The sequence below is a fragment of the Enoplosus armatus genome, chromosome 1, assembly GCF_043641665.1.
Source record: "Enoplosus armatus isolate fEnoArm2 chromosome 1, fEnoArm2.hap1, whole genome shotgun sequence".
In the NCBI taxonomy this organism is placed as follows: Eukaryota; Metazoa; Chordata; class Actinopteri; order Centrarchiformes; family Enoplosidae; genus Enoplosus; species Enoplosus armatus.
Window position 1 is genome coordinate 8,665,241 of NC_092180.1, and position 24,052 is coordinate 8,689,292.

General features: G+C 41.2%; 2 protein-coding genes across 3 annotated transcripts in view; one reads left to right on the forward strand and one right to left on the reverse strand.

The window, feature by feature from the left end:
- Positions 1 to 831: 831 nt before the first annotated feature.
- LOC139282470 (WASP homolog-associated protein with actin, membranes and microtubules) lies at positions 832 to 15,537 on the forward strand. The gene is made up of 11 exons (XM_070902205.1): positions 832 to 1,425; positions 3,073 to 3,246; positions 3,529 to 3,679; positions 4,326 to 4,495; positions 6,019 to 6,226; positions 10,151 to 10,335; positions 10,947 to 11,033; positions 11,166 to 11,261; positions 12,163 to 12,565; positions 13,095 to 13,237; positions 14,134 to 15,537. The coding sequence occupies exons 1-11, from the start codon at positions 850 to 852 to the stop codon at positions 14,287 to 14,289; spliced, it is 2,349 nt and encodes a 782-aa protein (XP_070758306.1). The 5' UTR covers positions 832 to 849; the 3' UTR covers positions 14,290 to 15,537.
- A 2,390-nt stretch (positions 15,538 to 17,927) lies between these two features.
- Positions 17,928 to 24,052, reverse strand: part of homer2 (homer scaffold protein 2) — a 31,427-nt gene continuing 25,302 nt past the window's right edge. For both annotated transcript variants that reach the window (XM_070918684.1, XM_070918764.1), the window contains exons 8-9: positions 21,564 to 21,644; positions 17,928 to 19,872 (exon numbers count right to left, since the gene is read on the reverse strand). In XM_070918684.1, coding sequence (XP_070774785.1) covers positions 19,684 to 19,872; positions 21,564 to 21,644 — 270 coding nt within the window. In that variant the 3' untranslated portion in view covers positions 17,928 to 19,683. The remainder of the gene's footprint in view (positions 19,873 to 21,563; positions 21,645 to 24,052) is intronic.

A 24,052-nucleotide genomic window follows, 5' to 3' on the forward strand; every position in this document is an offset into this window, starting at 1 on the left:
ATTATTAATAGTGAATGAGCAGCTGATAGCAAATTTACCTGGATAATTCAGTAAATCAGTCTGTTCTAAACAACCATTTCAGGTCAGCCGCTATGTCCGACAAGGCAACTCTGTAAGCAGTCCCACCCTCACCCAGAAACTGTGACAAAAATAGATGGGACTCAGATTGCTCATAGGCATGTCAAACACCCATGCAGTAAGTTGGCTATTTATTGAATAGAACGAACAAGTTAGACTAATTGGAGGCCTGGGTTTTATTTACACTGTAAAAACTTGTAATTAGTGCCAGTTTCGGTATCAGCAATATCAATTAACTTGATATTATGAATTGGAAATCCCCGAACATGTGATTCTAAAGGTCAAAGTTGAACACAATACCAGGGACTTCATGGTGCCTTCATGAGTCCTCGTAAACTCCCAATTGAGGTCTTTCAAACGCTTTTAAATCAGAAATATTTCAGTTATTACGTCATCTGCTCTTTTAGCAGCTTGGTAATCGAAATTAGACTTTACACTTTTTTTCTGCTGTTACTCTGACATGATGTCAAGCAACAGTGACCTGTTGTACACTAAAAGTTGCGCCAATCAATAATATAAGTGATGTTATACCTAATTTCTTAGCTAAACTACGGGGCTTCTATCGTCTTCTCTATCTCAACATTTATAGTCAGTAAATGTGATAGTCTTTTAACGGTAGATTTATCACTTTGTGAAACCGTTAACGTTCGTTTTAAGATAGTTCCGAGTATTTCTGAGGAGCTTGAAGGCAGCTTACGTCACGCAAATGGCGGACGTTGTAAACAGAGCCAGCAGCTTCTCGGAGGCCGAAGTGAAACATCTCTTTTAAAGATGAATAATGTAGAGTGTGAGCGGTTAGATAGTCTGGAGGGCTGGGTGGCCGTTAAAAGCAACATATTTGAAGAAACCGAGACGTTTAAGCTGGGCTTCATCGTACAGTGGAATGTCATCGAGTGTAAATTTGCTGTCACCTGCCACAACCGGACGTTACAACGGCAGAAACGCAAAGCCGAAGTTGCCGTCGCCGACAATGAGATGAGCTGGGCAGGACTCTTCTCCGTTAACGATTTGAAACATATCCATCAGCAGTTTACATGTGTGGCAGACATCTTGGCAGCCTGCTTCCCGGATTTGTCAGAGTTCGAAGACGGCAACATTTGGGACTTGCTCTTCTTGAATCGCAGGTCGGGTCCCGAGGACGACGATGAGAGGGATTTTGATACACCGTGTCGGAAACTCGAAAAATATTTCAGCACGGCCATTGACATCTGCGGACGAAAGATTGTTCTCGACACATTATTCACCCAGGATGAGCGGGATGTTGAGGAGTACTTCGAAAATCTACAGGAGTTCAAAAGGAAGACCATGCAGGACGAGATGTCAAGGGCCAAGGGTCACCTGCGACAGGTGAGGGCTGTGACAGCTGTGGGATTAAATGAGCCACAGGTGCTCACATCCGTGTCATGGGTACTGTAACTATATACACTCAGTTATCATCAGGTACACCTCGCTAAAAATCAATGCAGTCTAATACAGTGACCTTGCAATAAATCCTGCCAACATAAGTCAAGGTGTTGATTCTATTTTATTGACATTTTAGAGGCTTCAGTTTATGGTGATGATACTGAGACACCTCAGTATAATGCAATACAATATTAACATTTTGTTTACTTAATTTATGTTAATGAGGATAGACTTCCAACAGTTTAAACAAAACAACTGAACATTATAACCTTTATGAAGTTAAGATGTATTGCATGTGTTTTATCTGTCTATTTACAATATATACTGCACTTAAATCATTTATAGAGCACTGAAAATGCCATGAAACCGAAGATTATGCCAATGTTTTGTTTTGCTCATATAATATCAATAGACTCATGTTCTTTTTCGGCTTGTTCGTGTTTTCTTCTACACCTCTACCACATTCAAAACTCATAGAAGAAGTCCTTAAGAAAAGAAAAGGGATTGAGGATATGGTGAAGCTTGGGAAACTCCTGTAAGCTCTCTGTTTATGAATGTTTTGAATGTTACCCTGCAGGACTAGCACCACACAGTGGTGTTACAAGCCTGAAAGCAGGCCCACTATGACACAGCAAACCTTTCCTGTTTGTGTATTACTTTTAAAGCTCTAGATGTTGCAACACCACCAGCACTGATGTTGTTTTTCAGCCAGTGGCTTTTGCCTGCCCCTTTGACATGCATTTGAATTAAAGGGATTTGAACACGGAAATGTAACTTGACCCTCCATCTGCTTGTTACACAAGTAAATAACATTGGTGAGAGATGCCTTTCAGTGTAATGACAGTATCCAACTCCACATTTATAGCCAGATATGAGACACTGGAAAAAAGCAGTCAGTGTACACAGCATCAGTAACATCTAATGCAATCCAGTACAATAGTGATAAAGTAAATGCCACCTTTATGAACATGATATGATGTTTTGTTGAGACCGTGTCAAAGAGCAGGTTTAACTGTAATGTTTTAGGTGTTATTGTATTTTATCTGTATTATATCGTAGACTAAATCTTATATTGTTCCCCTAAAATACATAAAAGGGCAGGGAATCATATTGTATAGGTTCGTGTATCTTCGTGATTTAGATATGATGAAATCACATGCTGCTTTCTTCTTGTCCATTGTTACTCACATCAACTTACCCCATTCTATCCTTTACCTAACAGCATTTCAGTTATTGATCAAGCTGACCTGGGTGCAAACAAGGTCTGTGGTCTAAATGTGTCATCACTTGAAACCCCTGATATGAAATGGTTTGTTAGTACCAGATTTGAGGAGACAAATTTGTTTGACTCCAGTGGAATTGAACCACTAACCTTTACCAGTTGACCTTCAGCCCTCCTGGTTATGAAAGTTGTTTTCTGAAAGGACTTATATCGACTGTTATATTAGTGTGCTCTGATTTAGCTACGAAAAACAGTTATCCTGTAGAGATTTCTGATTTTTTCCAATTCATCTGAGATATGAAAAGTGATGTAAGCTGTGGGCTCAGAATCAACAAAGGTAATGGTGTTTATTCCCTCCACATTTACAGCTGCTGCAGAGTCATGGCTGTGCAGACCGAATGGTGGCGCTGCTCAGCATCTACGAGGACGAGGACGAGGCCTACCAGGACCTGGTCACTGTGGCCACCACCTTCTTCCAGTATCTGCTCCAGCCGTTCAGGGACATGAGAGAGCTGGCCTGCCTCTACAAGATGGAGATCCTGGTAAATACAGACATATATTTAACAGCTGGGATGTGGCAAATGATTATATAAAGAGGATGCAGTTTGCAATTTGTTTTTGTATAAGTGTTGAATATATTCTGTTGTGTAAACCACTAACGTGTAGCCTTTGTTGTTAGTGAAAATGTAATATTTATATATACTATATTTCTAAAAGCCTAAAAGCTGAATGTATATGTATGTGAGTTAAGTATCTGTCATAAGTCTGCATTTAATCACTGAGTGTAAAGTTGTCCAATGTGTTGCTTACTGGGTTCTCTGCAGAAGTCTTTGGAGTTTGAGGAGTTGGGTCCTAAGAGAATTGCAGCTCTGGAGAAGGAGGCGGAGGAGTGGAGAACGAAAGCAGAAGATGCTGTCGCCTCAATTCAGGACATCACTGTCACCTACTTTGCACAGACTTCAAAGGCTCTGGCTGGTACACGTTTTCCTGTGTTTATTTCTCTTATTTGTGTGTGGATGAATTCATGAATGACTTTTATGTGTCATTCATCAGCACACAGGAAATGAAGTGCAGTCAGAAGTCGCATTGCAACATATTTATGACCTATGATGTTATCAAATATTGAAATAATCAGAAGTGCACACAACATATACATTGTCTTCACTTCAAATTAATAATATACCAGATTATTGCACTGTGTGATAAACTTAACACTTGTGTGTTGGAAGGAGGGAAAATTGGATAGGAATATCACTTTGTTTGGCAGCCATCTTTCATGTTGGCGTTATGTGGATTCCCATCTTGATGTGAGGGAAGAGAACATCCAGAAGCAAAAAGCAAACATTTTATATGGATATACACTCGAAAAAACCCGCATATATATATATGTGTGTGTGTGTGTGTGTGTGTGTGTATATATATGTATGTGCCTGTAAACCCACCATTTATTTAAAGTAACACACGTATGCCTGTTTGCTGGAGGTTCGTTAGAACTCTTGCTGAAAAAAATGTATGCATTAGATGTGCAAGAGGCAAGTGAGGGAATGTAGACAGTATTATATGTTGATATATATGTGCTTTGTGTGATGCAGACATAACGGACCCTTGTGTGCATGTTCAGGTATGTTAAAGCAGATGGAGGAGGATAAGTGTCGTTTTGGAGCTGCTGCCTGGGCGTCTGCAGCTCCCAGACTGGAGAAACTACGCTTCCTGTTGGCCAAAGAAACCCTGCAGCATATGAGAACTAAAGAAATGTGCCTGAATCGCAAGAAAGATGGCATCAGAAGGAAGGTGTGTGTCTTTGCTAGTGGTGCTGTGATCACTTAGCACATTCCATAATGGTGTATTCGACTCAGTTGTAAGGGTTTAGTTGTCATTCAGATATTTCTTTCCAGTGCCAAGGCTGACACTGCTTTTGTAGTGGTTGTAGGTCTGTGGAGATGTAACAGGTACTTGCTCTAGTGTATCTTTCACTTGGTATTCCAGTCTGATGTGAATCTCTGGCTGCCAAAGTCCTTTGATCTATTTATAAAGCCTCTCTAAAAACACAGAGAATCCCCTCGTTACTCCCCCAAAACCTGCATTCATGAATAAGTGAGTGCATCTGTGTGTGTGTGTGTGTACATACTCAAAACATGGCAGCTATATATGCTGTGAGTACGGGGGGTGGGTATTTCTAAAGTCAGGATCATAGTGTTTTGGGGAAACTGCAGTGAATTACTTGCTACTATAGGGTGTCGTGCTGCGCATTTGAGCTTTCTGGAAGAGACCAGAGAGCTCCTTCAGCACCTCCACCTTCATGCGGCTGCATTATTCATCCGATTAAGCTCTTCACAAAATCAGGTTTCACGATGCCGGCAGTATCTACCACTGAGAAATCAACACGAGCCTTTACAGAGACCATGTGTGAGTGTTTATAATGAGATCAGTAAGCTACACCTACGCAAAATCTTAACGCTGGTGGCAACATAACTGGTGGCTCTGTTGAGTGTCCCGATGTGCCTGCAGGTGTCACAGCATGACGCCTTTTACATTTAGTGTGTGTGTATATATACAATATATGTGTGTTTGGAATGAGCTGTATGTTATCTAAAATCAAGTCACCCTGTACAGCTCTAGTGTCAGTGTGTGTATACGAAGGATACAGTACATATATTTCTGATTCTGAGTCTGATTCTGACGTATGCTTTGAATGTGTCAGCTCACAGACTTCATATCATATCAAGCATACTTAACATTACTGTCCTATCGTGCAGGTAGCCATTTGTTTCTGCTCATTTTATCACAGTATGAAAATCAACTTGCAGAGATTAAAACACAGATTAAAGACACTTGCTCTTTATTTTGTCAAAAAAAAAAAGTCACAAGACCGTCATGTTTAAGGACACTCCCACGTCCAGAATCTGAGTCAGCTGTCAAAAAGCACTGCATTAACAAGCAATTGTGTAAAAGAAAAAAAATCAAACCCAGAAGGCAAACAATAACAAACATGAATGTCATGAAAAAGATAACGTGGGGGACGTTCTTTCACTAACTAGTTCCAGTTTGACAAGTCACTCTTAATTGTGGTTCATTCAAGGTGTCTTTGAACACAACAAGAAGAGTTTTTTTTAAATAGTCCCTGCTTGCAACTGCCTCACCATCTCTCTGAGAGATAAGTGTACCAAGTTTCAAGTCTCTGCAAGTTACAATTAATAAACCACCAGCTGAATCAATCAAAACATGTTATGCTTTAGAAGATGGTCAGCAATAGGTATGCACAGTATGATGCTTTAATGGGCCTGACATGACATTTTTCTGTTGTTGGAGTGCAGTTAGGCAGCCTGTCTGGCGGAGTCAAGAGCCAGAGAACTGATTCTGAGTCTACATTTGAGGACGGCCAGCAACAGGACACAGTGGACCAGCTGGAGCTGCAATTCTACGAAACCCAACTAGAACTGTACGACACCAAGTTTGAGATCCTGAAGGATGAGGAGCAGCTGCTGGTGGCTCAGATAGACACCCTGCGACGGCAGATTAAAGGTACATGTGTAGGCTACTTGTGATTTATGGAAGAAGAGGTTATAAACATACCACCGATTGAGCAAAATGTAATCAGTGTGAAAGACAGGGATGTCTTTGTACAGTCCACCAAAAACACTTAAGCAACACTCATTTAAAGATGTATGAAGCACTCCTTTTATAACTTCCTTTTTAAGAAATCATAATACTAAAGGTATATAGCGAAGCAGAAAGAAAAGGCACGCAGTTGCATCATACTGTGAAATTGTAACTGGAATCTAAGGGTCTTCACATAAATTGCCATCTTGGCTTGAACACTGTATTTAAATTAATGCACTAATAGAGTGAATGACTGCAAACATTTAAACACTTCAACAAGGAAATGCTTTGCACTGTAAATGCCCTGCAATAAATACCAGCTTACCAAAAGGGTCAGGTCTCCTAAGCCACATCTTGAGCCCTGTTTTTGTTCACATTTTGCCAAATTGGCACCATTAAAAGAATGCCGAATTAGCTATTAGTGGTTACTGCTTGCAATGTACCCATGGATGTACAGACAACTATAACTGGATAACTTTGATACTGAAGAAAACTTAAAAACGCGGTGATTCTAAGGCAAGTTCTGGAGTTTTTTCTATGATTCCCAAGTGGATTTATGGATGTTTATTCGCAATGGACATTAGATATAATGATATATTTGGAAAGTGTAAGTCATACTGAATCTAAAAATATGCGCATTATGTCAGACTGAGTTATGACTCAGAGAAGGAGTACTATTTTGAAGCAAATTGTGGAAATTGGGCGCTTAAGGGTTAAAGTCCCTTAATTGCCTCCGAGAGCTTTGTGTCACAGCCACTGCCTCCTCAGCTCCGACTGCTGACCATGTTGATAAACGGGCCAAATCAGTGGGCCAAAGTGCAAGGTCTCTATTATTTGGTCCACCTCTTTTGAGCAAAAATACTAAACACACCGTACACAATACATTGCTGCACTACACTACACTTAACACAGTGTCATATGATTAAATAATTATATATTATTACAATTAAAAGTTACACGTTACAAAATGTTTCACATATTTATTACAGGACTTTTGTATTGGTATGATGTACCAGGGTTCCTGTTTTTCTGGTCACTCATTTATTGTGCACAGGGTTTTCTTTGGGGAAATATTTTGTTCATGTAAATATTTCCCTAATTGCTCCTCCTGGGACTTTGGATGTTTGCTTCCAATTCGTGTGTATGTACATGCTGTGTGTCTGCCCGTGTGTGTGTCTGTCGTGACTTGGCTCTGTGGATCCTTACCTTTGCTGGTTTCGCGTATAAAGAGAAGGAAGGTGTCCTCTACCAGTTGCTGCTCAGTAAAGAAAGATAAAATAAAGAGGACGGAGAAAAATGAGATGCTGCGAATCAAAAGGAGGCTGCTGAGTATACAGTGCATCCGGAAAGTATTCACGGCGCTTCACTTTTTCCACATTTTGTTATGTTACACCCTTATTCCAAAATGGATTAAATTAATTTTTTTCCTCAAAATTCTACACACAACACCCCATAATGACAATGTGAAAAAAGTTTTTTTTAAATTTTTGCAAATTTATTAAAAATAAAAAACTAAGAAATCACATGTACATAAGTATTCACAGCCTTTGCCATGAAGCTCAAAATTGAGCTCAGGTGCATCCTGTTTCCACTGATCATCCTTGAGATGTTTCTGCAGCTTAATTGGAGTCCACCTGTGGTAAATTCAGTTGATTGGACATGATTTGGAAAGGCACACACCTGTCTATATAAGGTCCCACAGTTGACAGTGCATGTCAGAGCACAAACCAAGCATGAAGTCAAAGGAATTGTCTGTAGACCTCCGAGACAGGATTGTCTCGAGGCACAAATCTGGGGAAGGTTACAGAAAAATTTCTGCTGCTTTGAAGGTCCCAATGAGCACAGTGGCCTCCATCATCCGTAAGTGGAAGAAGTTCGGAACCACCAGGACTCTTCCTAGAGCTGGCCGGCCATCTAAACTGAGTAATCGGGGGAGAAGGGCCTTAGTCAGGGAGGTGACCAAGAACCCGATGGTCACTCTGTCAGAGCTCCAGAGTTCCTCTGTGGAGAGAGGAGAACCTTCCAGAAGGACAACCATCTCTGCAGCAATCCACCAATCAGGCCTGTATGGTAGAGTGGCCAGACGGAAGCCACTCCTTAGTAAAAGGCACATAGCAGCCCGCCTGGAGTTTGCCAAAAGGCACCTGAAGGACTCTCAGACCATGAGAAACAAAATTCTCTGGTCTGATGAGACAAAGATTGAACTCTTTGGTGTGAATGCCAGGCGTCACGTTTGGAGGAAACCAGGCACCGCTCATCACCAGGCCAATACCATCCCTACAGTGAAGCATGGTGGTGGCAGCATCATGCTGTGGGGATGTTTTTCAGCGGCAGGAACTGGGAGACTAGTCAGGATAGAGGGAAAGATGAATGCAGCAAAGTACAGAGACATCCTGGATGAAAACCTGCTCCAGAGCGCTCTTGACCTCAGACTGGGGCGACGGTTTATCTTTCAGCAGGACAACGACCCTAAGCACACAGCCAAGATATCAAAGGAGTGGCTTCAGGACAACTCTGTGAATGTCCTTGAGTGGCCCAGCCAGAGCCCAGACTTGAATCCGGTTGAACATCTCTGGAGAGATCTGAAAATGGCTGTGCACCGACGCTTCCCATCCAACCTGATGGAGCTTGAGAGGTGCTGCAAAGAGGAATGGGTGAAACTGCCCAAAGATAGGTGTGCCAAGCTTGTGGCATCATATTCAAAAAGACTTGAGGCTGTAATTGCTGCCAAAGGTGCATCAACAAAGTATTGAGCAAAGGCTGTGAATACTTATGTACATGTGATTTCTCAGGTTTTTTATTTTTAATAAATTTGCAAAAATCTCAAACTTTTTTCACGTTGTCATTATGGGGTGTTGTGTGTAGAATTTTGAGGAAAAAAATGAATTTAATCCATTTTGGTATAAGGCTGCAACATAACAAAATGTGGAAAAAGTGAAGCGCTGTGAATACTTTCCGGATGCACTGTATGGAGCCTTTCGAGATTTCAAAGTTTATGCTGTAAATAAAATACTCAGCGGTAGGCAAGGACTTTTTTTATTAATGGAATATATTTTATTAGAAATCTACTTTTGGTTGAAACGGAGACTCTTTCTCACTCACAACTGACAGGATAATATGCAGATCACCTGGTTCCTTGTTGGCATGTAAACATAGTTTATATGTACACTCAATACACAAAATAAATTGTACACTCATTTGATAAAGCATTAAGTCAAGAAATTAAATAATGCATTTATATGAACTGCACTAGTCAGTTTACTCCAAAACCTCCAGTTTATATGCAGCTGGTCATTAATTAAAATGTTCCCTTAATACCTAACAGACTGCTACAATAATACTTTCCCTAATACTTTATTTGTGTGTTAATCAGGTTTCTCTTAACCTCATAACCTGATAAAGGAAACTAGTTTTCCTGTTGACATGTCGTTTCAGAAGCAAATTTACCACCAAAACAGGAAGTAATTCATTTTCTTAAGTGCTTGCACAGTATAACCTGCACGACATCTATGGTTGTTATCAGGGTGAGACCCGGGACACACTCCGCTGTGCTTTGTGTGAACTTTGTTGTTCAACATTGTTGTGATGCTGCACCTCCTTGGCTTGTTTGTCTGGCACATGAGTGTACAAAGGTGTACATAATTTGCATCGTAGTTTATAATAGTACATATTTACATAGTTGAGAGATTGCGGTGACAACAGAGAAGGTTATTTCCAAAGATATATAGAATATCTGAAGCATCACATCATCTCTGCTGAATACAGAATGTAAGCACAAGATTTAAGAATTGAACTTTTGATCAGGTAACGGGGAGTTTGATTGATTAGACTGCATTTGTGTTTCAGAACTGAAGGAGGAGGTGGTGTACTATGATGTGTGTGAGGATCCAGATGAGCTGCGGAGCATGGTCCACACAGGTATTCACCAAGCAGACTCTCCGGCTGTCAGTCAGCTCAAAAGACGCCTACAGACCTTGGAAACCAAGAGAGGCAACATCTGTGCCCGGCGAGCGTATCTCCGCAACAAAAAGGTGTGGACAAGTACCATCGACATTCATTTATTTTTCAGAAGACATCCTTTTCTAGGGAAAATGTCTTGATCTGTGAATATTATTGGATTGGAATTAGCTGGAAATGTTAATGAAAGAAGATGGTGCCATTTTCTCACTTTCTATCTCCTTCATGTCCCCAATTTTTTTAAATAGTTTTTACTATATTGTTTATTTTTAGCTGAAAGAGTAATTTAAGCACAGTTGGTGCCATTGGCATTTTCTCCTATTGCTGGCTGTGTGTTGTCTGATTAAAAGGCATTTTATTGCTCAGAACAAAGGGGGAAGGATCCCCTGGTTAGAGGCTTCCACAAATCACCTCCAGTAATCTGCAGGAAACAAGAATCACATGCAGGATTATTTACCAATGCAGTAAAAAAAGAGGAACATTGTGGAATTAAAAAAAGTCCTCTCCTAATTAAGTGAGGTGTTATTTGCTCCTCGTTACCTCTTTAATTTGCTGAACTTTGAGGGACATATTCGCCCAACCACCCACTCATTTCTGACTGTGGTGTGTACATGTGAAACTGCTACTGTGTTGTTTTGGTTTTTTTGGATTAAGTAAAAGTGTTAACGTTTGTGTGTGTTTTTAGGATCAGTGCATGGAGGCCAACGAGCAAAAGCAGCTACAAGCCAAGCAGAGCGCCGTACTCTTCAATCAGCATCATCAGGTCCACCTGGTACGTCACCACGGCAACGAGACAACTCACAGACATGCTCCCGCGCCGGCAGAAGCCACAAATGAAATGAAACTGGATCCAATTCTTTCTGTTCTCTAATACCTCCTCACTGTCTCCCTCTGTTGTCTGCAGAAACGAGAGAAGAGGAAAGAGGAGGAGCAGAGGAGGAAACAGTGGGTGGACGAGGAGCGAGAGAAGACTCTGAGCAGATTACGATCCTTCAGAGAGGTCAGGCTCTCTCATTGTCTCTGCTCCGCCTCCCCCTGCAGCTCCTCTTCTGTTAATAAATCCCCAGAGGCTGCTGCTTCATACCTGCTTAATTCAATAGTTCACCTCAAAATTAAAATTCACTGATTAACTTCTCAACCCCCACGTCAGAGGAAGTTCTGATGACCAAGTGCGATGGTTGTGGACATGCTTTATAGTAGTGAGCTTACAGCAGAGCTTTAAATGCATGAAGGGCCAGAGCTTTGCCACACAGCAAAGCGACAGAAAGGTGCAGTAAATGTTGTTTTCCAAAACCTTTGGTTTGGAAACAGAGCTGTTGTGGTTTGGTGTACAAGCTATCTGGAGTAGAGACTAAATAGAGAGAATGAACGAGAGTCACACATACTTTTACAAATGAATGGCAGTTAAGTTTAATATGTTGTTTGTTCGACATCTCTTGAGTTGGTGCAGCCTGATTCAATAAATCACTAGTTTGAAACAAGCCAGTAGCTACTCAGAACTTAGAAATTACTTTACAGATAAACTTAGTGATGGATTTACAAAGAGCTGGTGCAACCCAGACCAGGACCAGTCCATGTGAGACTGTTTGGTCAACCAACCAATTTTATAGATTGTTTCTGTTTTCTTTTTGAGTTTTAAAATATCGTCCAACTCGAGCACATTAGGAGGATTTGTTTTCTCCTTGTGTCAGCTTCGTGGGTTTAGATGTGTGTGTGTGTTTTGTGCACATTCCCTCTGTCACTTCAGTTTAATCTCAAGTCACTGTGAGATCTATTTAAAACAAAAGAACATTAGACTGCTATGTGGGCGTCATCTTGTGTCTTTTGCCCGTCTCTCTCAGAACATTAGACAAGATAATGTCCTTATTTATTTTTTCCCCTCTTCTCTCATCTTGTTCAAGAGGCGACAGGGCCAGTACATACTGAAGACTCCTCAGTCCAGGATTTCTCCTTCAGACATCCCGTGTCCCTCCCAGCCGCTGTCCATCATCAGCCTCGGCCCCTCTTCTGCCCCTTCTGTCCGTCCTGGACCCAGACGCAATAAAGCACCCAAGAAACAGCAGCCTCAAGACATCCCCGTCCAAATCTACTCTGTACCGCCACCTCCAACAGCAACCTGCCCTACTGCACCTCCTCCTCCGCCCCCACCACCACCACCACCTCCTCCCCTGCCCCCACCACTGCCCCCTGCCATACCTCCTCCACCTGTCAAGGCTTCGCCTTCCTCAGAGGACACACCAATGCCTCTCAGTGAAAAAGAAGACCCTCCTTTTCCAGCCAAGAACATGCTCAAACAAAATATAGGTGAGAGTGAAATACTTGCAGCATAATTCTGCTTCGTGTGTCTGTAATAAATGGACATCAAAATGTTGGATTTATTTGCATTTATTGGAGAAATACCATACAGAAGGAGTTGGATGTGTGAATTTGTCTGACTGAAGGGAAGGTCGTGTTTGTTTGTTCCTGAGAAAAGTGTGCTTGGAGTGTGTGTGTGTCTGTACATGGTGTTCTGTCCTAAATTCCCAACTTCCCCCACAAGGCCAGAGGAAGCATTTTACCTCGGTTGTGGTCCTGCTGATGCACACTCTCAGCACCAGGGAGACGGTAACGTCCAACATGGCTTATTTTTCTGACCTTTTGTGAAATGGAGGTCATTCAAGAGAAAAATTAAAATGTGCACCGGTGACAACCTCTGAAAGCTCTGTGCAGTCTGCTTTTATTGTGAAAATTTGCAATTAACATTTTTAGATGCTTAATCAGGAGTGAAATTAAAACAGACCGCTTCTTCCATCATTGTAAGTGTCTGTTTTTTTTGATTGTTGTATCACTGTAGGAACAATGGATGAAGTGTTGGCTTCATTGCAGCGTGGACAGATTCAGCTTCGAAAGGTCCCCGCTCCCGGCGCAGCGCCCCCTGCTGGGGACCAGAGGAGCAGTCTGATGTCTGCCATCCGACAGGGAGTCACCCTGAAGAAGGTGAGATGTTCTACAAGAACAGAGAACATGCCAAAGCCTAGAGCTCGACTGATAAATGGGCCAGGCCAATATATTGACGGATATTTGCTTAATACAGATATATTGTATCAGTATAAATACCAGCCAATCAGTAACTAGAAACTGCTGTAGAGAAGTGCCAAATTGGGTCATTTAGAAAAAGTGTCAATGTTACATAGTTTGTCCCCCGCCCTTGAGAGCACTGACAAGTTGATTTTTCAACTGTAAAATCATTTAAAAGGTGTAGGCCTCAAAAATCCGGTATCTGTCGGGCCATACTAAAACCCAGTCTGGAAATATTCTGTATTTATATTCAGTGTTTTTTTAAGGTCAAAAAATCCCACAAAAACACCAAAACCAACAATGAATCGATCCTACTAACAAGTCTTGTCAGTGTAGACAAAACATGGTTTATCTTATTCTATCTTTCATTGTTGTCCATTAGGGGGTTCATTTCAGCTCACCTGACAACAATTTGGGCAATTTAGAAGAGCATTATCTCTGTTAATGATAACATTAACAATGGCTCTGTGAAAAACGCCTATAAAAACACACAGACACACTCTGTGGATGTTGGATGTTTCAGCCAATCAGCTGTCTGTCAGAGATCCAAAGCTTTTCATTTTATTACATTTTCACAGAGTTTGTGGAGGTACATAACTGAAACCGCACTCAGATGTTATCTTCTCAATACGGCACTAGCAAATGTGACAGTTGACCCTTTTAGACAGCAGCAGATACAGGTAATAACATTAATAATGGTTGTTATCAATTTAGGTGACAAGTCAAAATGGAAAAATCAACAGATCTTTTCTCACAGCAAAGACAATTTTGGTAGCAGGATGTAATGAAAGAAAACTGGTATTAAATTGCTGTAGGTGGTTCCTGGACGTGCAGAAGCCCCGAACAGTAGAGACAATGAGCTGGAGCGCAGCATCAAAGCTGCCATGATGAGGATGAAGAAGGTGGCAACCGACTCAGACGAAGAGGACAGAGGAGACGACGAGACACAGAGTACAGACTGGGACAGCTGAGAGCACACATACACACACACACACACACACACACTCTCTCTTACATTACCCCGGCTCTGTTTTCTTCATGGGTCTGAGCTAAAACTTATGTTGCTGCCAAATCAAATTTTCTTTGACAAAAATGGGATTACGCCTCCTCTGATTTACACATTGCACTCTGTTGAAGCCGTCAAACAGTAATCACATATGTCTTTTCAAAATAGCTCTTGAGATGTTGTAACACATCCAAAACTGCTCAAATCCAACGTTAGCCTCCACTAAAGCGGCTGGTTTGCAGAAATCCCAAACTGAGTGTTGTGCTCCAGCACTCATTAAGAGGAAAAGCCAGGCAGTAGCACTGTAGTACAAAGTGTAAATGGTTGAATTTCGCTGAAGGCCTTTTGTGAGACTGTCACACAGCAGCAGGGGAAGCCTGTGCTGCAGGCAGAGACGACTACACTACAAAACTCCACTGTCACGAGCACTAATTTTCCCACATTGCTGAGTGTAAACTCATCTGACTTTTCTTTTGAATGTAAATCTGAGCAGTTGTTTTTTAAACTTACTTCACCCCAACAAAGGGCTACAGCGAACTGAGTTTTGTAGTTTTTGTAGTGCATTTTATTACTAAACAAAGGAAGTAGTTATGTCTGGAGGTGCAGCAGTGTTAATTATTCACAGCCTACATGTCTGAAGTCCACGTCATTGTTTGTGTTCCAGACTGTTGGATGCACTTTCCTGTCCCGTTTTTTTTTTTATGTCAGAAATGTGTGAATGTGTTAGCCTCAATTGTAGATGCAATTTATATACGATCCGTTATTTCTTGCTCTATGATGCCATAACAAACGAAGTGACAAAGAATGCTATATTCATTTTCTTTAATAACCAATACTTCCTGTTAATTACGGAATTACTCATTAATGTACACAGCTCTGTCTCTAATCATGGTTGACTCCCCAGAAAAGGTTATAGTTGATGTTTAGGGAAAGGTTTGTGCTTATGACCTCTTGAACCTGTGATACAGAGAACTTGACTTACCTGAACCTCTTAAAAGGGTGAGGCTATAATGTATTATGTACAAAAAATACAATACTGACAATACTGTATGGCAAACAGCATTAAATGGTTTGCAGAAGAAAAGATAAATTGCTGCACTTAAAACTTTTACAAAGATAAGAAACTTATTCCAGTGTGTTACAGGTGAGCCGATGATGGCCGAGGCTGAAACACACTTGTACTGCTGTTTTAAAAATAAAAGACACGTTAGATCATAAACATGGATTGTTGGCCATTTCTTTTTTAATTCCCGGATCTCCACAGGTTAGCTGTACCTGTGTCACATCATCTAAAGAGGTGTCTTATCAACCTGTGCTGTTGAACCCCGGTGAGTGTGCTTTGGCAGATTTGTAGCCCACATGATGATGAGTCATATTATAATTTCCATCCTGGCAGCCGTCGCTCTCGCATATCTCCCCTGCAGTGACAGCTCAGACATCCCCAGCCAGCTGTGATTGGGTTTATTCAGCTCTGTGTACTTAGAGAGCAGCCGCTAGCTAGAGGTAGTTGTGGCTGCTCTTGAACGTCACCTTGTTCGCAGGGCTGCCATCGCTCTGCGTGTGTGTCTGTGTGTGTCATTTATTGCCATCATCCAGGTGATTCAGGAGGAAGACGGGGTCATGCACCTTTGGGAAGACACACATGGCGGGTATATAGACGAAGCCGCCGGTCGAGCGTCAACATGAAATTCCGCAGCCTGTTACTATGGCAACAGGAAGTCTCAGTGGTAGTGGCCTGCAGTGCCATATCGCTCTCTCCCTCTCTCTCGTACAGAGCAGCATAGTCTCTTAATGATGTTTCACCAACTCGCCCACTCATCACCAGTCACACAATGAGCCTTGCTGAGAGAGTTAAAGACACAACGAAGAGGAGACAGAGAGAGAAATGGTACTTGAGCTGCATCACTGCTGATGTATCGATTTGAGAGTGATTGATAATTGATACAAGTCAACGAGTGAGGATTGTTTTAATTATTGATTGTTTCACTTATTTTTCATTTAATTCATTCATAATTTAGTCTATAAAAGTCAGAAAAGTGACAAGATCCAGAGCACATAGTAAGAGTTTTCTTTTTTTTTGTCCAAACATGAGTCACACAAGACACAAGGCAAAAAAAAATACTTAAATAAGATTAAAGGTTTACACTCAAAGATGAATCTTATTAGTTTTGTTATTTGGTCATATGCGATTAACTAAAATCTGCTGCTGGCACGAGAGGAAGTCAGGGAACAAGTCCAGTAATCTGGATTGTTTTGTCCATAAAATGTCATAAGAGTGAAAAATGCTGATCACAGTTTCCCAGAAGTGACACCTTCACGTTGCTTTTTTCGTTCAACCAATAAAACCCAAAGATGTTTGGTTTACCATCATGTAAGACATCTTCACATTTGACATGCTGGAAACAGGAAATGTTTGGCATTTTTGCTTGAAAAGTGAAAATGATTAATAAGGTAATTGAAATAGCTGTCGATTTTTTAAATCGATTAATCAACTAAGTGTTTCGGCTGTAGCATTCAGTTTACAATATTAAATTTCAGAAGAAGCTAGAAATAAAAGTGCAGCTTTTCTGTTTTATGTCATTGTAAATCAAATATCTTTTGATTCTGTTGGTTGGACAAAAGACGCAATTTCAAAACATTAGGCTCAGGGGACTGTTTTCATTATGCCATTTTTCATATTTCTCTTAACATTTTATAGACGAAACAAGCAATTCATGGAAAAAATAAATCAAGATTAATTAGTAGTGAAAATAATATTAGCAGCAGTCCAACAACAGTTAATTTCCCATCAACGGACTTAATTGGTCAGTTAATCATTTCAGCACCAAATTGATTCTTAGTCTGCATTTTGATTAATTTTCCACCCAGATGTTCCTGTGCCAACCAGCTGATCTCTGAAGGTGAAAAAGAAAACGACTCATTAAGAGTCTCATCGGCTGAGAAAGACGAGCGACTCTCTTGTGTAATTAAAACATAAACTGTTGGACGGTTGCACTGGATCTTTACTTCTCATTGTCAATCATTGTTATTTCCAAAAAAACGGAGCGAGTGGGATTAAGTTGCCAAGGCAACATGTCCTCTGATCCACCCCTGCAGTTATTTCCTCAGTACTGTGAGGACGTTTGGACTTCAAGGGTTTTTACATCCCTCAAACAAGCTTGTGTGTGTCTTTGCTTTATTTGTCCTGATCTCAGAGAAATTGATACGTGTCACTGACTGTGATTAAATCCCACTTGTTTCTGCTTTGGTTATGCGTGTCTCTGTTAGGATTACAGCTATATTTAGTGCTATGTAAATCAACATCAGAGAAAAAGACGTGCGGTGGCGGAGCTTCTGTACTCAAGCCTCGACGGGATGCAGCTCTGGCACTGTAGGTCCATTCCACCTCCTTCTCTCAGCTTCTCATCCAGGAAAAAACGCCCCCAGAATTTCACAATGTCAGCATATTTGTAAGCTTTAACAGTAGTTAGCTTTCTACACAGAACCCGCAACACTGATGTGAGACTAAGAGGGGATTAGGGAAACCTCCCCTCTCCTCTGTGTGGAGCTCTTGCCAAAATGTGGCCCACTGCTTGAAATGAAAAGAAAGACACTAACTCAGCGTTGTAATTAAACTAAATTTTAACAATTGTCAGTTCTATTGTACAATATTGAACAGGAGTCACAAAAGTGCACAAGAGGCATTGGTTCAAAAGGAAGGATCATATGTTGTGTTCAGGTCCAGGTGACTTACGAACAGTAGGGCTAAACAGAGAGAAGCAAAAAGTCCCTTCATAGATATCTCAATCTTATGACAAGATCAAAACAGTGATGAAAAAATATAGAATTATAACATCATGGTATCACCCAGTAAATATGCCATTACAACATGTACCTTTGATTTCAAATGTACCATGTTTCATGGATTTCCCAAAAGCAGCTGTGACACCATCCTGCAAACAAAACCTCTGAATCCTGACAATTTGGTATATTTGATATATTATTGTACATCTATAGAGACATTAGGTTAAGGTTGATTTACTTGGTATGTTCTAGAAACACTAGTTGCAAAGAGGCACCAAAATAAATATGTAAAAGAAAAACCAAGAATCTGACAGGGTCGTAGTGAAAAGGCCCAAGCCATCTAAATGTTTTCAGTGAAGTACACTTTCACATTATTCACCCATCGAGCAGCACCAAATCCCCTCACCCAAAAATAACCACCACCATAACAAAAACTAGTGTGTAGGGAAGCACATCAACAGCCTTGGAGACATACGTCTTTGTTCAACAAATGGACAACAATACTATTGCACACACAAAGTCCTTTGAACACTACACTACACTCATGGCAAAATGGGCTTCCTATTAGTATTTTTGGATGTTTCTGAAGGAAAGCTCCTGAGACAAGAGAGTTTCCCTTCTTTATGCAAATATAATCAAAAGGTGCTTTTACTGAAAATACCCACAAGAGAGTTGATGAATTCCTGCTGCAGTCCCTTCTCAGAGTAGTCTTTGTGCAAACACCTGTTTTGTTCTTTGAGTTTGTCACCACACTGACATCCATTAACAACATTAACATCCTCGGGATGGGCTCGCCTGCCGGCATTTTCTTTTCATCTCATTTTATTAGTGAGGATGTTTGTTTTTCATCAGGTTTTCTCACAAACAAATCATCAAGTTATTATTATGGTGATGGTCATCACTTGGCCAGTTCTCCTTGCCAGGTGGATTTAGACTCACCTGGAGGCACTTTGTGTCACGGCCGTTTGTCATATATGTGCATATAATCTAATGAGTACAAACTGTCTTCTATAACACACCTGAGATAGATGAGAGGCAACAGCAAGGAGAGTCTGTAGAAAGATTTCATCTCTAATTCTCTGAGGGGGCCGCAAGGATTAACACCAATTATTACTTGAGTGATGCTGAACAGCATTGTCTTTGTGTGTTATTCATTTCAGCCCTTTTAAGTCCCCTCTTCTACTCTAAGCTCAGGCTGCCTGCGAAGAAGTGCCGCAGCCTTCAGAAAACAGACAGACGGACAGAATCTAAGAACCCACCACCAGCTTTTTAAAGCCGTTTCTCCCCACAGAAACAGATAAGTAAGCTCAAAGTGTGACTCTTGATTTAGTTTCAGAATGCCAGCGCAAAAAAGCCATTTGGTGGAGCATGCTGGCCTTCCTCCTGCCAGTCTCTCTCTCCCTCTCCATAAACATCTCTTTCTCACATGGTAGTGTTTATTAGAAGCCAAAGCTGATAGTTTCTGAGTGGACATCACCTTGGGGGAGTAGGTGCCACATAGTTTCTGCCCTGAAGACATACTGTAGTGAATCCTTCGTACCTGACCTCTGACCCTTTCGACTTGGTGACACTTTTCTCAGTTATCAACACCTAGCTTGGAGAGCCCCTGCCTGAACTCATGCAGCTCGTCTATCTTTCCATCCAGGATATCCATGAACTTCTTCAGCTCGCCCTTCATGTTGCCCTGCTTTTGTAGACTGTCGCCGATGTCCATCTGAAGACTCCCTATCCTCCCCTCCAGTTCGGTGTTCTTCGTCTCTGCAGCCTGTGGGCGGATATTAGGAAAACCTGTAGTTACATTGCAGCACATGGTGGATACAGGGAAATCAAATTATTTTCTTGAGAGGAATGTCAGAGCATTTGATGTTGCAGTACAGGGATGTTCTTCTGTCTTTATCTGGTGCCAAACCAAAGACAGGCTTCTTACAGCTACTGTCAAAAATTAGATAAAAGCAGTTCAACTGGTCTTTCACTTCAATATATGCAGGCACAATTTAAAAAAAGAGAAAATAATTAATTTACACTGAGTTCTGGGGAATATTTGCCAAAATGCTGTTAGAAAAAAAAATTCCATTTACATAATCAGGACTGAAAACCAAGTTTTACAGGAAACTTTTTTTTGTGTGAGCTTGGGAGGGTGAAGCAAGTCTTTCAGACTAGCAGGCGACACGAATGACACATTAATGCCGCAGATACCATTGAAGGGAGGGGTTTAAAATAGGAGTGCTAAATGGGTGTTCCGTCTGCATGACTGTATCCTCCAGCTGACTCCTGAAACCTGATCTGCACGTGGGGTGTCGTCTTTAAATAGAGGGCAGCCATGACCACAAACACAGAGGTAGAATAAGTGGATTCATTTTAAAAAAGCAGCAGAAGAATACGCATTACTATCAGGTGGAAACTGCATCAGGAATTTTTATCAGTTTAACTGTACCCATCAACTTTTATCTGAATGGACAGTGGCTGAGTTTTCATTTTGGGTCGAGGTATTCGAGAAATCCCATTGTCTGTGCTTCTCCTCAGTTTGGATAGCTGGTTAGATAAACTCCTGCTTCAGCCGGTTCTGTTGTCACTGTCATTCATCCAGCTGGCTGTTGCAGAAACAAACCAGGCAGTTGAGCTTTGTGAAGCACAAGAACTTCAGGCATGCCACTGTTGGTTTTATTCTCCTCCCTGCTCAGTTTGAAAGGCGGCACATGCATGACAGCTTGGATGATAAAATCCTGCTCTGAGTCAGACAGAACAGGGTGAGATGAGCGTTGCTATCAATGCAGCTCATGTCAGACTTGGCACTCACAGTCATTCACAGAGCCTGGCACTTCTGGTTTTACAGAGAGTCTGATATTACTCAATGAGGAATCAGCCTTGAAGAACAGGTGTTCTTTGTTACGGGAGGTGAAGGGCGTGAATCTGTATTGTTTTTGGCAACAGCGGATTCTCACACCCAACTTAACCTCCCAGACGCAACCCACACACCCACAGAAATGTTATAACACTTGGTCATTAAAGCTCTCAGCAGAGCTCTCAAACGACTTGAGCTGTTTTTGTAGTCAGCAAAACAGATCATATCTGCGCCGCTAGGAAACTAATAAGCCGTGACAGAGATGTAGCATCTCTGTTTCACAGATGAGGAAGAGGAAACCTTTTCAAAGAGGCAATAATCCACTCAGTGTTGCGCTGGGGATGGACCCGTATTCATGGTTACAGTAACCACAATGTGCGTTAGTGAGCCACGTGATAGGAATGTTGTGTCACCAGCCCTCAGGCAGAATGGTGAATAGGAACTCTCATTCTCTACCTCCGTCTGAAAGCCCTGCTTGCGCTTCAGCGCCTGCGCGTTACCTCGCTGTGACAGCCATCGTGTATTCACATGTGCTGTAAGTTCAAGGTCTATACGGCTCTCTGCCGTGCTTTTATACTCTGCTGTCTGCTGGGTTGGGAGGTCTTTGAACGTACCTGCAGTTTTGCGGTGACGCTCTCGCACTCCGCCATGAGCTGAGGGATTATTTCTGCCTGCTTCCTCAGGTTCTCCAGCTCCTGGGGAAAATAAATTCAGAAACCAGTTAATCAATAGCCAACAAATAATTTCAGGTTGATTCCTTCTACATTGTTTTCTTAAGAATCAAGCCAAACTTTTCAAATGGCTCTTTCCAAAAGGTAACAAAATCTACCGACTAGCACCTCTAAAGCTCACTAATTAACATGTTGTATCCTGTTTGTTTAATCCGTACAAAAAACAAAATGTAAAACCAACAAGTTGTGGTTTTACGAGGGGTTTTGTGCCAGATTATTTATTGACCAGGAGCAGTGACTTCCTGGATTAAACAAACGAGATATAACATGAGGATTAACATGAACTTTAGAGGTGCTGGTAGGCAGATTTTGTTACCTTTGGAAAGAGCCACGCTAGCCGCTCTCCCCTGTTTCCAGTCTTTATGCTAAGCTAAGCTAACTGTCTCCTGGCTTCAGCTTCACATTCACTGGACAGATATGAAAGTGGCATCGATCTTCTCATCTAACTCTCGACAAGAAAGCCAATAAGCACATCAGTGATGACAGTTTTTCATACTAGATGCTACAGACACATTTTAGGTGGTACCGAAAAAGCATTAAAAGGTCGATACACACCGTGACCCGGGTCGTGTGCTGTCCTCTATGAATAAAGGAACTATAAACAAAGATGTCAAAGGTAAAGAAAGTAATCACAGACTAGAATGAATACTGAAGATGCCTCGATTCAGTTTTTCTGCCTTTGTACTTACTTTGTTTTCTACTCCATTAAACATATTATCGCTATCAAAAATGTCATCCTTTTCCTGCTTTAAGCCAAACTCACCACATACAGTTTCATAGCAGACGTTACAGCTTCAAGCACTTCCACGGCAAGTTATAATTGGCCGAGTCTTTGCAGTCACCTGCAGCAGCTTTGTTCTGTTAGTTCACTGCTGGCCAGCGCTGGGGTCAACACCACGCTCAACGCTTAATAATTCATAAGCACGTTTTTAATTGGAGGAGTTGAGCATGTGTATTTCTAGAAGCTGGTGAGTCACTCGGCAGATGAGCCTATGTGGGCTGTCTGCTGTATCAGTGCTCTGCAAACAATGAGACTTCCTTCTGCAGGCCCCTCAGGTCAGTGTCAGGAGCATTATGGCTGATGCATAGGACTGTGGAAACGCTGAAGCCCCCAGAGGACGTGATTCTTTGCTTATAATCTTTCAAAATCAGCTCCAGCTCTTTGAACTACTTCCTTCCTGTTGTTGTGTAAGATATACTGCTCTCGAAGAAAAGATTTATATATTCTATTAATACTCAGGCTGCCAGGTGCTAAACTAGAAAATCCCAGACACACAGTTTACCTCAGGGAATTTAAAAGGGTCTTTACACAGCACAGTCATAAATGTTATTTTTTTCCCACACTGTCATAAGCCGTTCAGTTCAAAGTAAATGATTAGATAATTAATTGATTAGATAATCAACAGAGAATTAATCAACAACATATTTGAGGATTGATTAATCATTTAAGTCATTTATAAGACAAAAGTATCAAACATTTTCTTGTTCCTGCTACTGAGATGTGTGGACGTACTGCTCGTCTCTGTTTCAATGTGTACATTTAATATCTCCTGATTTGTTGATCAGACTAAAAAAGCAATGTGAAGACTAGAGCTTCAACGATCAGTGGATGGACAGAAAATGTATCTTCAACTATACGGATTTCATTCAAGCAAAAATGCCACACATTTGATGGTTTCAGGATCTCAAATGTGAGTTTGCTGCTTTTCCTCGCATTATAGTAAATTAATAGTAACTGGACTGTTGGTCGGACAAAAACGTCATCATCTTGAGCTCTAGGAAATTGTGATGTGATTTTCTGGTGTTTTATTGACAAAACAGTTAATCTTAATTTTCCTATCTTTTATTTGATAACCAAAGAAAACATTAGTTGCAACCCTCATATACATTTTAGAGAGAGTGTAAAGCTTGATTTCCTGCAGTGTCCAGGTTTATAACCTGCTTCAAGAAAATATACTGTAGAATATATATAAAAGGGACTTGGCCTGATATCCTACATCCTATACTTGAAAAGCCACTGTGAACAGAAAAAATACTAAAATACTGTCTTTTGCTGTTGAAACAGAAATGTATTCTGATCCTACTCTTCCTCTTATTTTCCTCTGCTTCACACATGGCTGATTGTTTCTTTCATGATGTTGATGGGGAGACACAGTCACTCTACTGTAGAAAAGAAGTCAGTCCTGATCATTTGTCTGCAGACAGAAACAGCATTTAACCAGCAATGAGCAAAGGTCAAAAGACTGTGTGTCCGTGCAGGGCTCATCCTCATTCTCATTAGAAATAACGGCACCGTTAGGCTCCGCTGAGCTGACAGTCAGCTAGTTTGGATTATGGATGACTGATGCAGTAGACATAAGGCGATGCCGCTA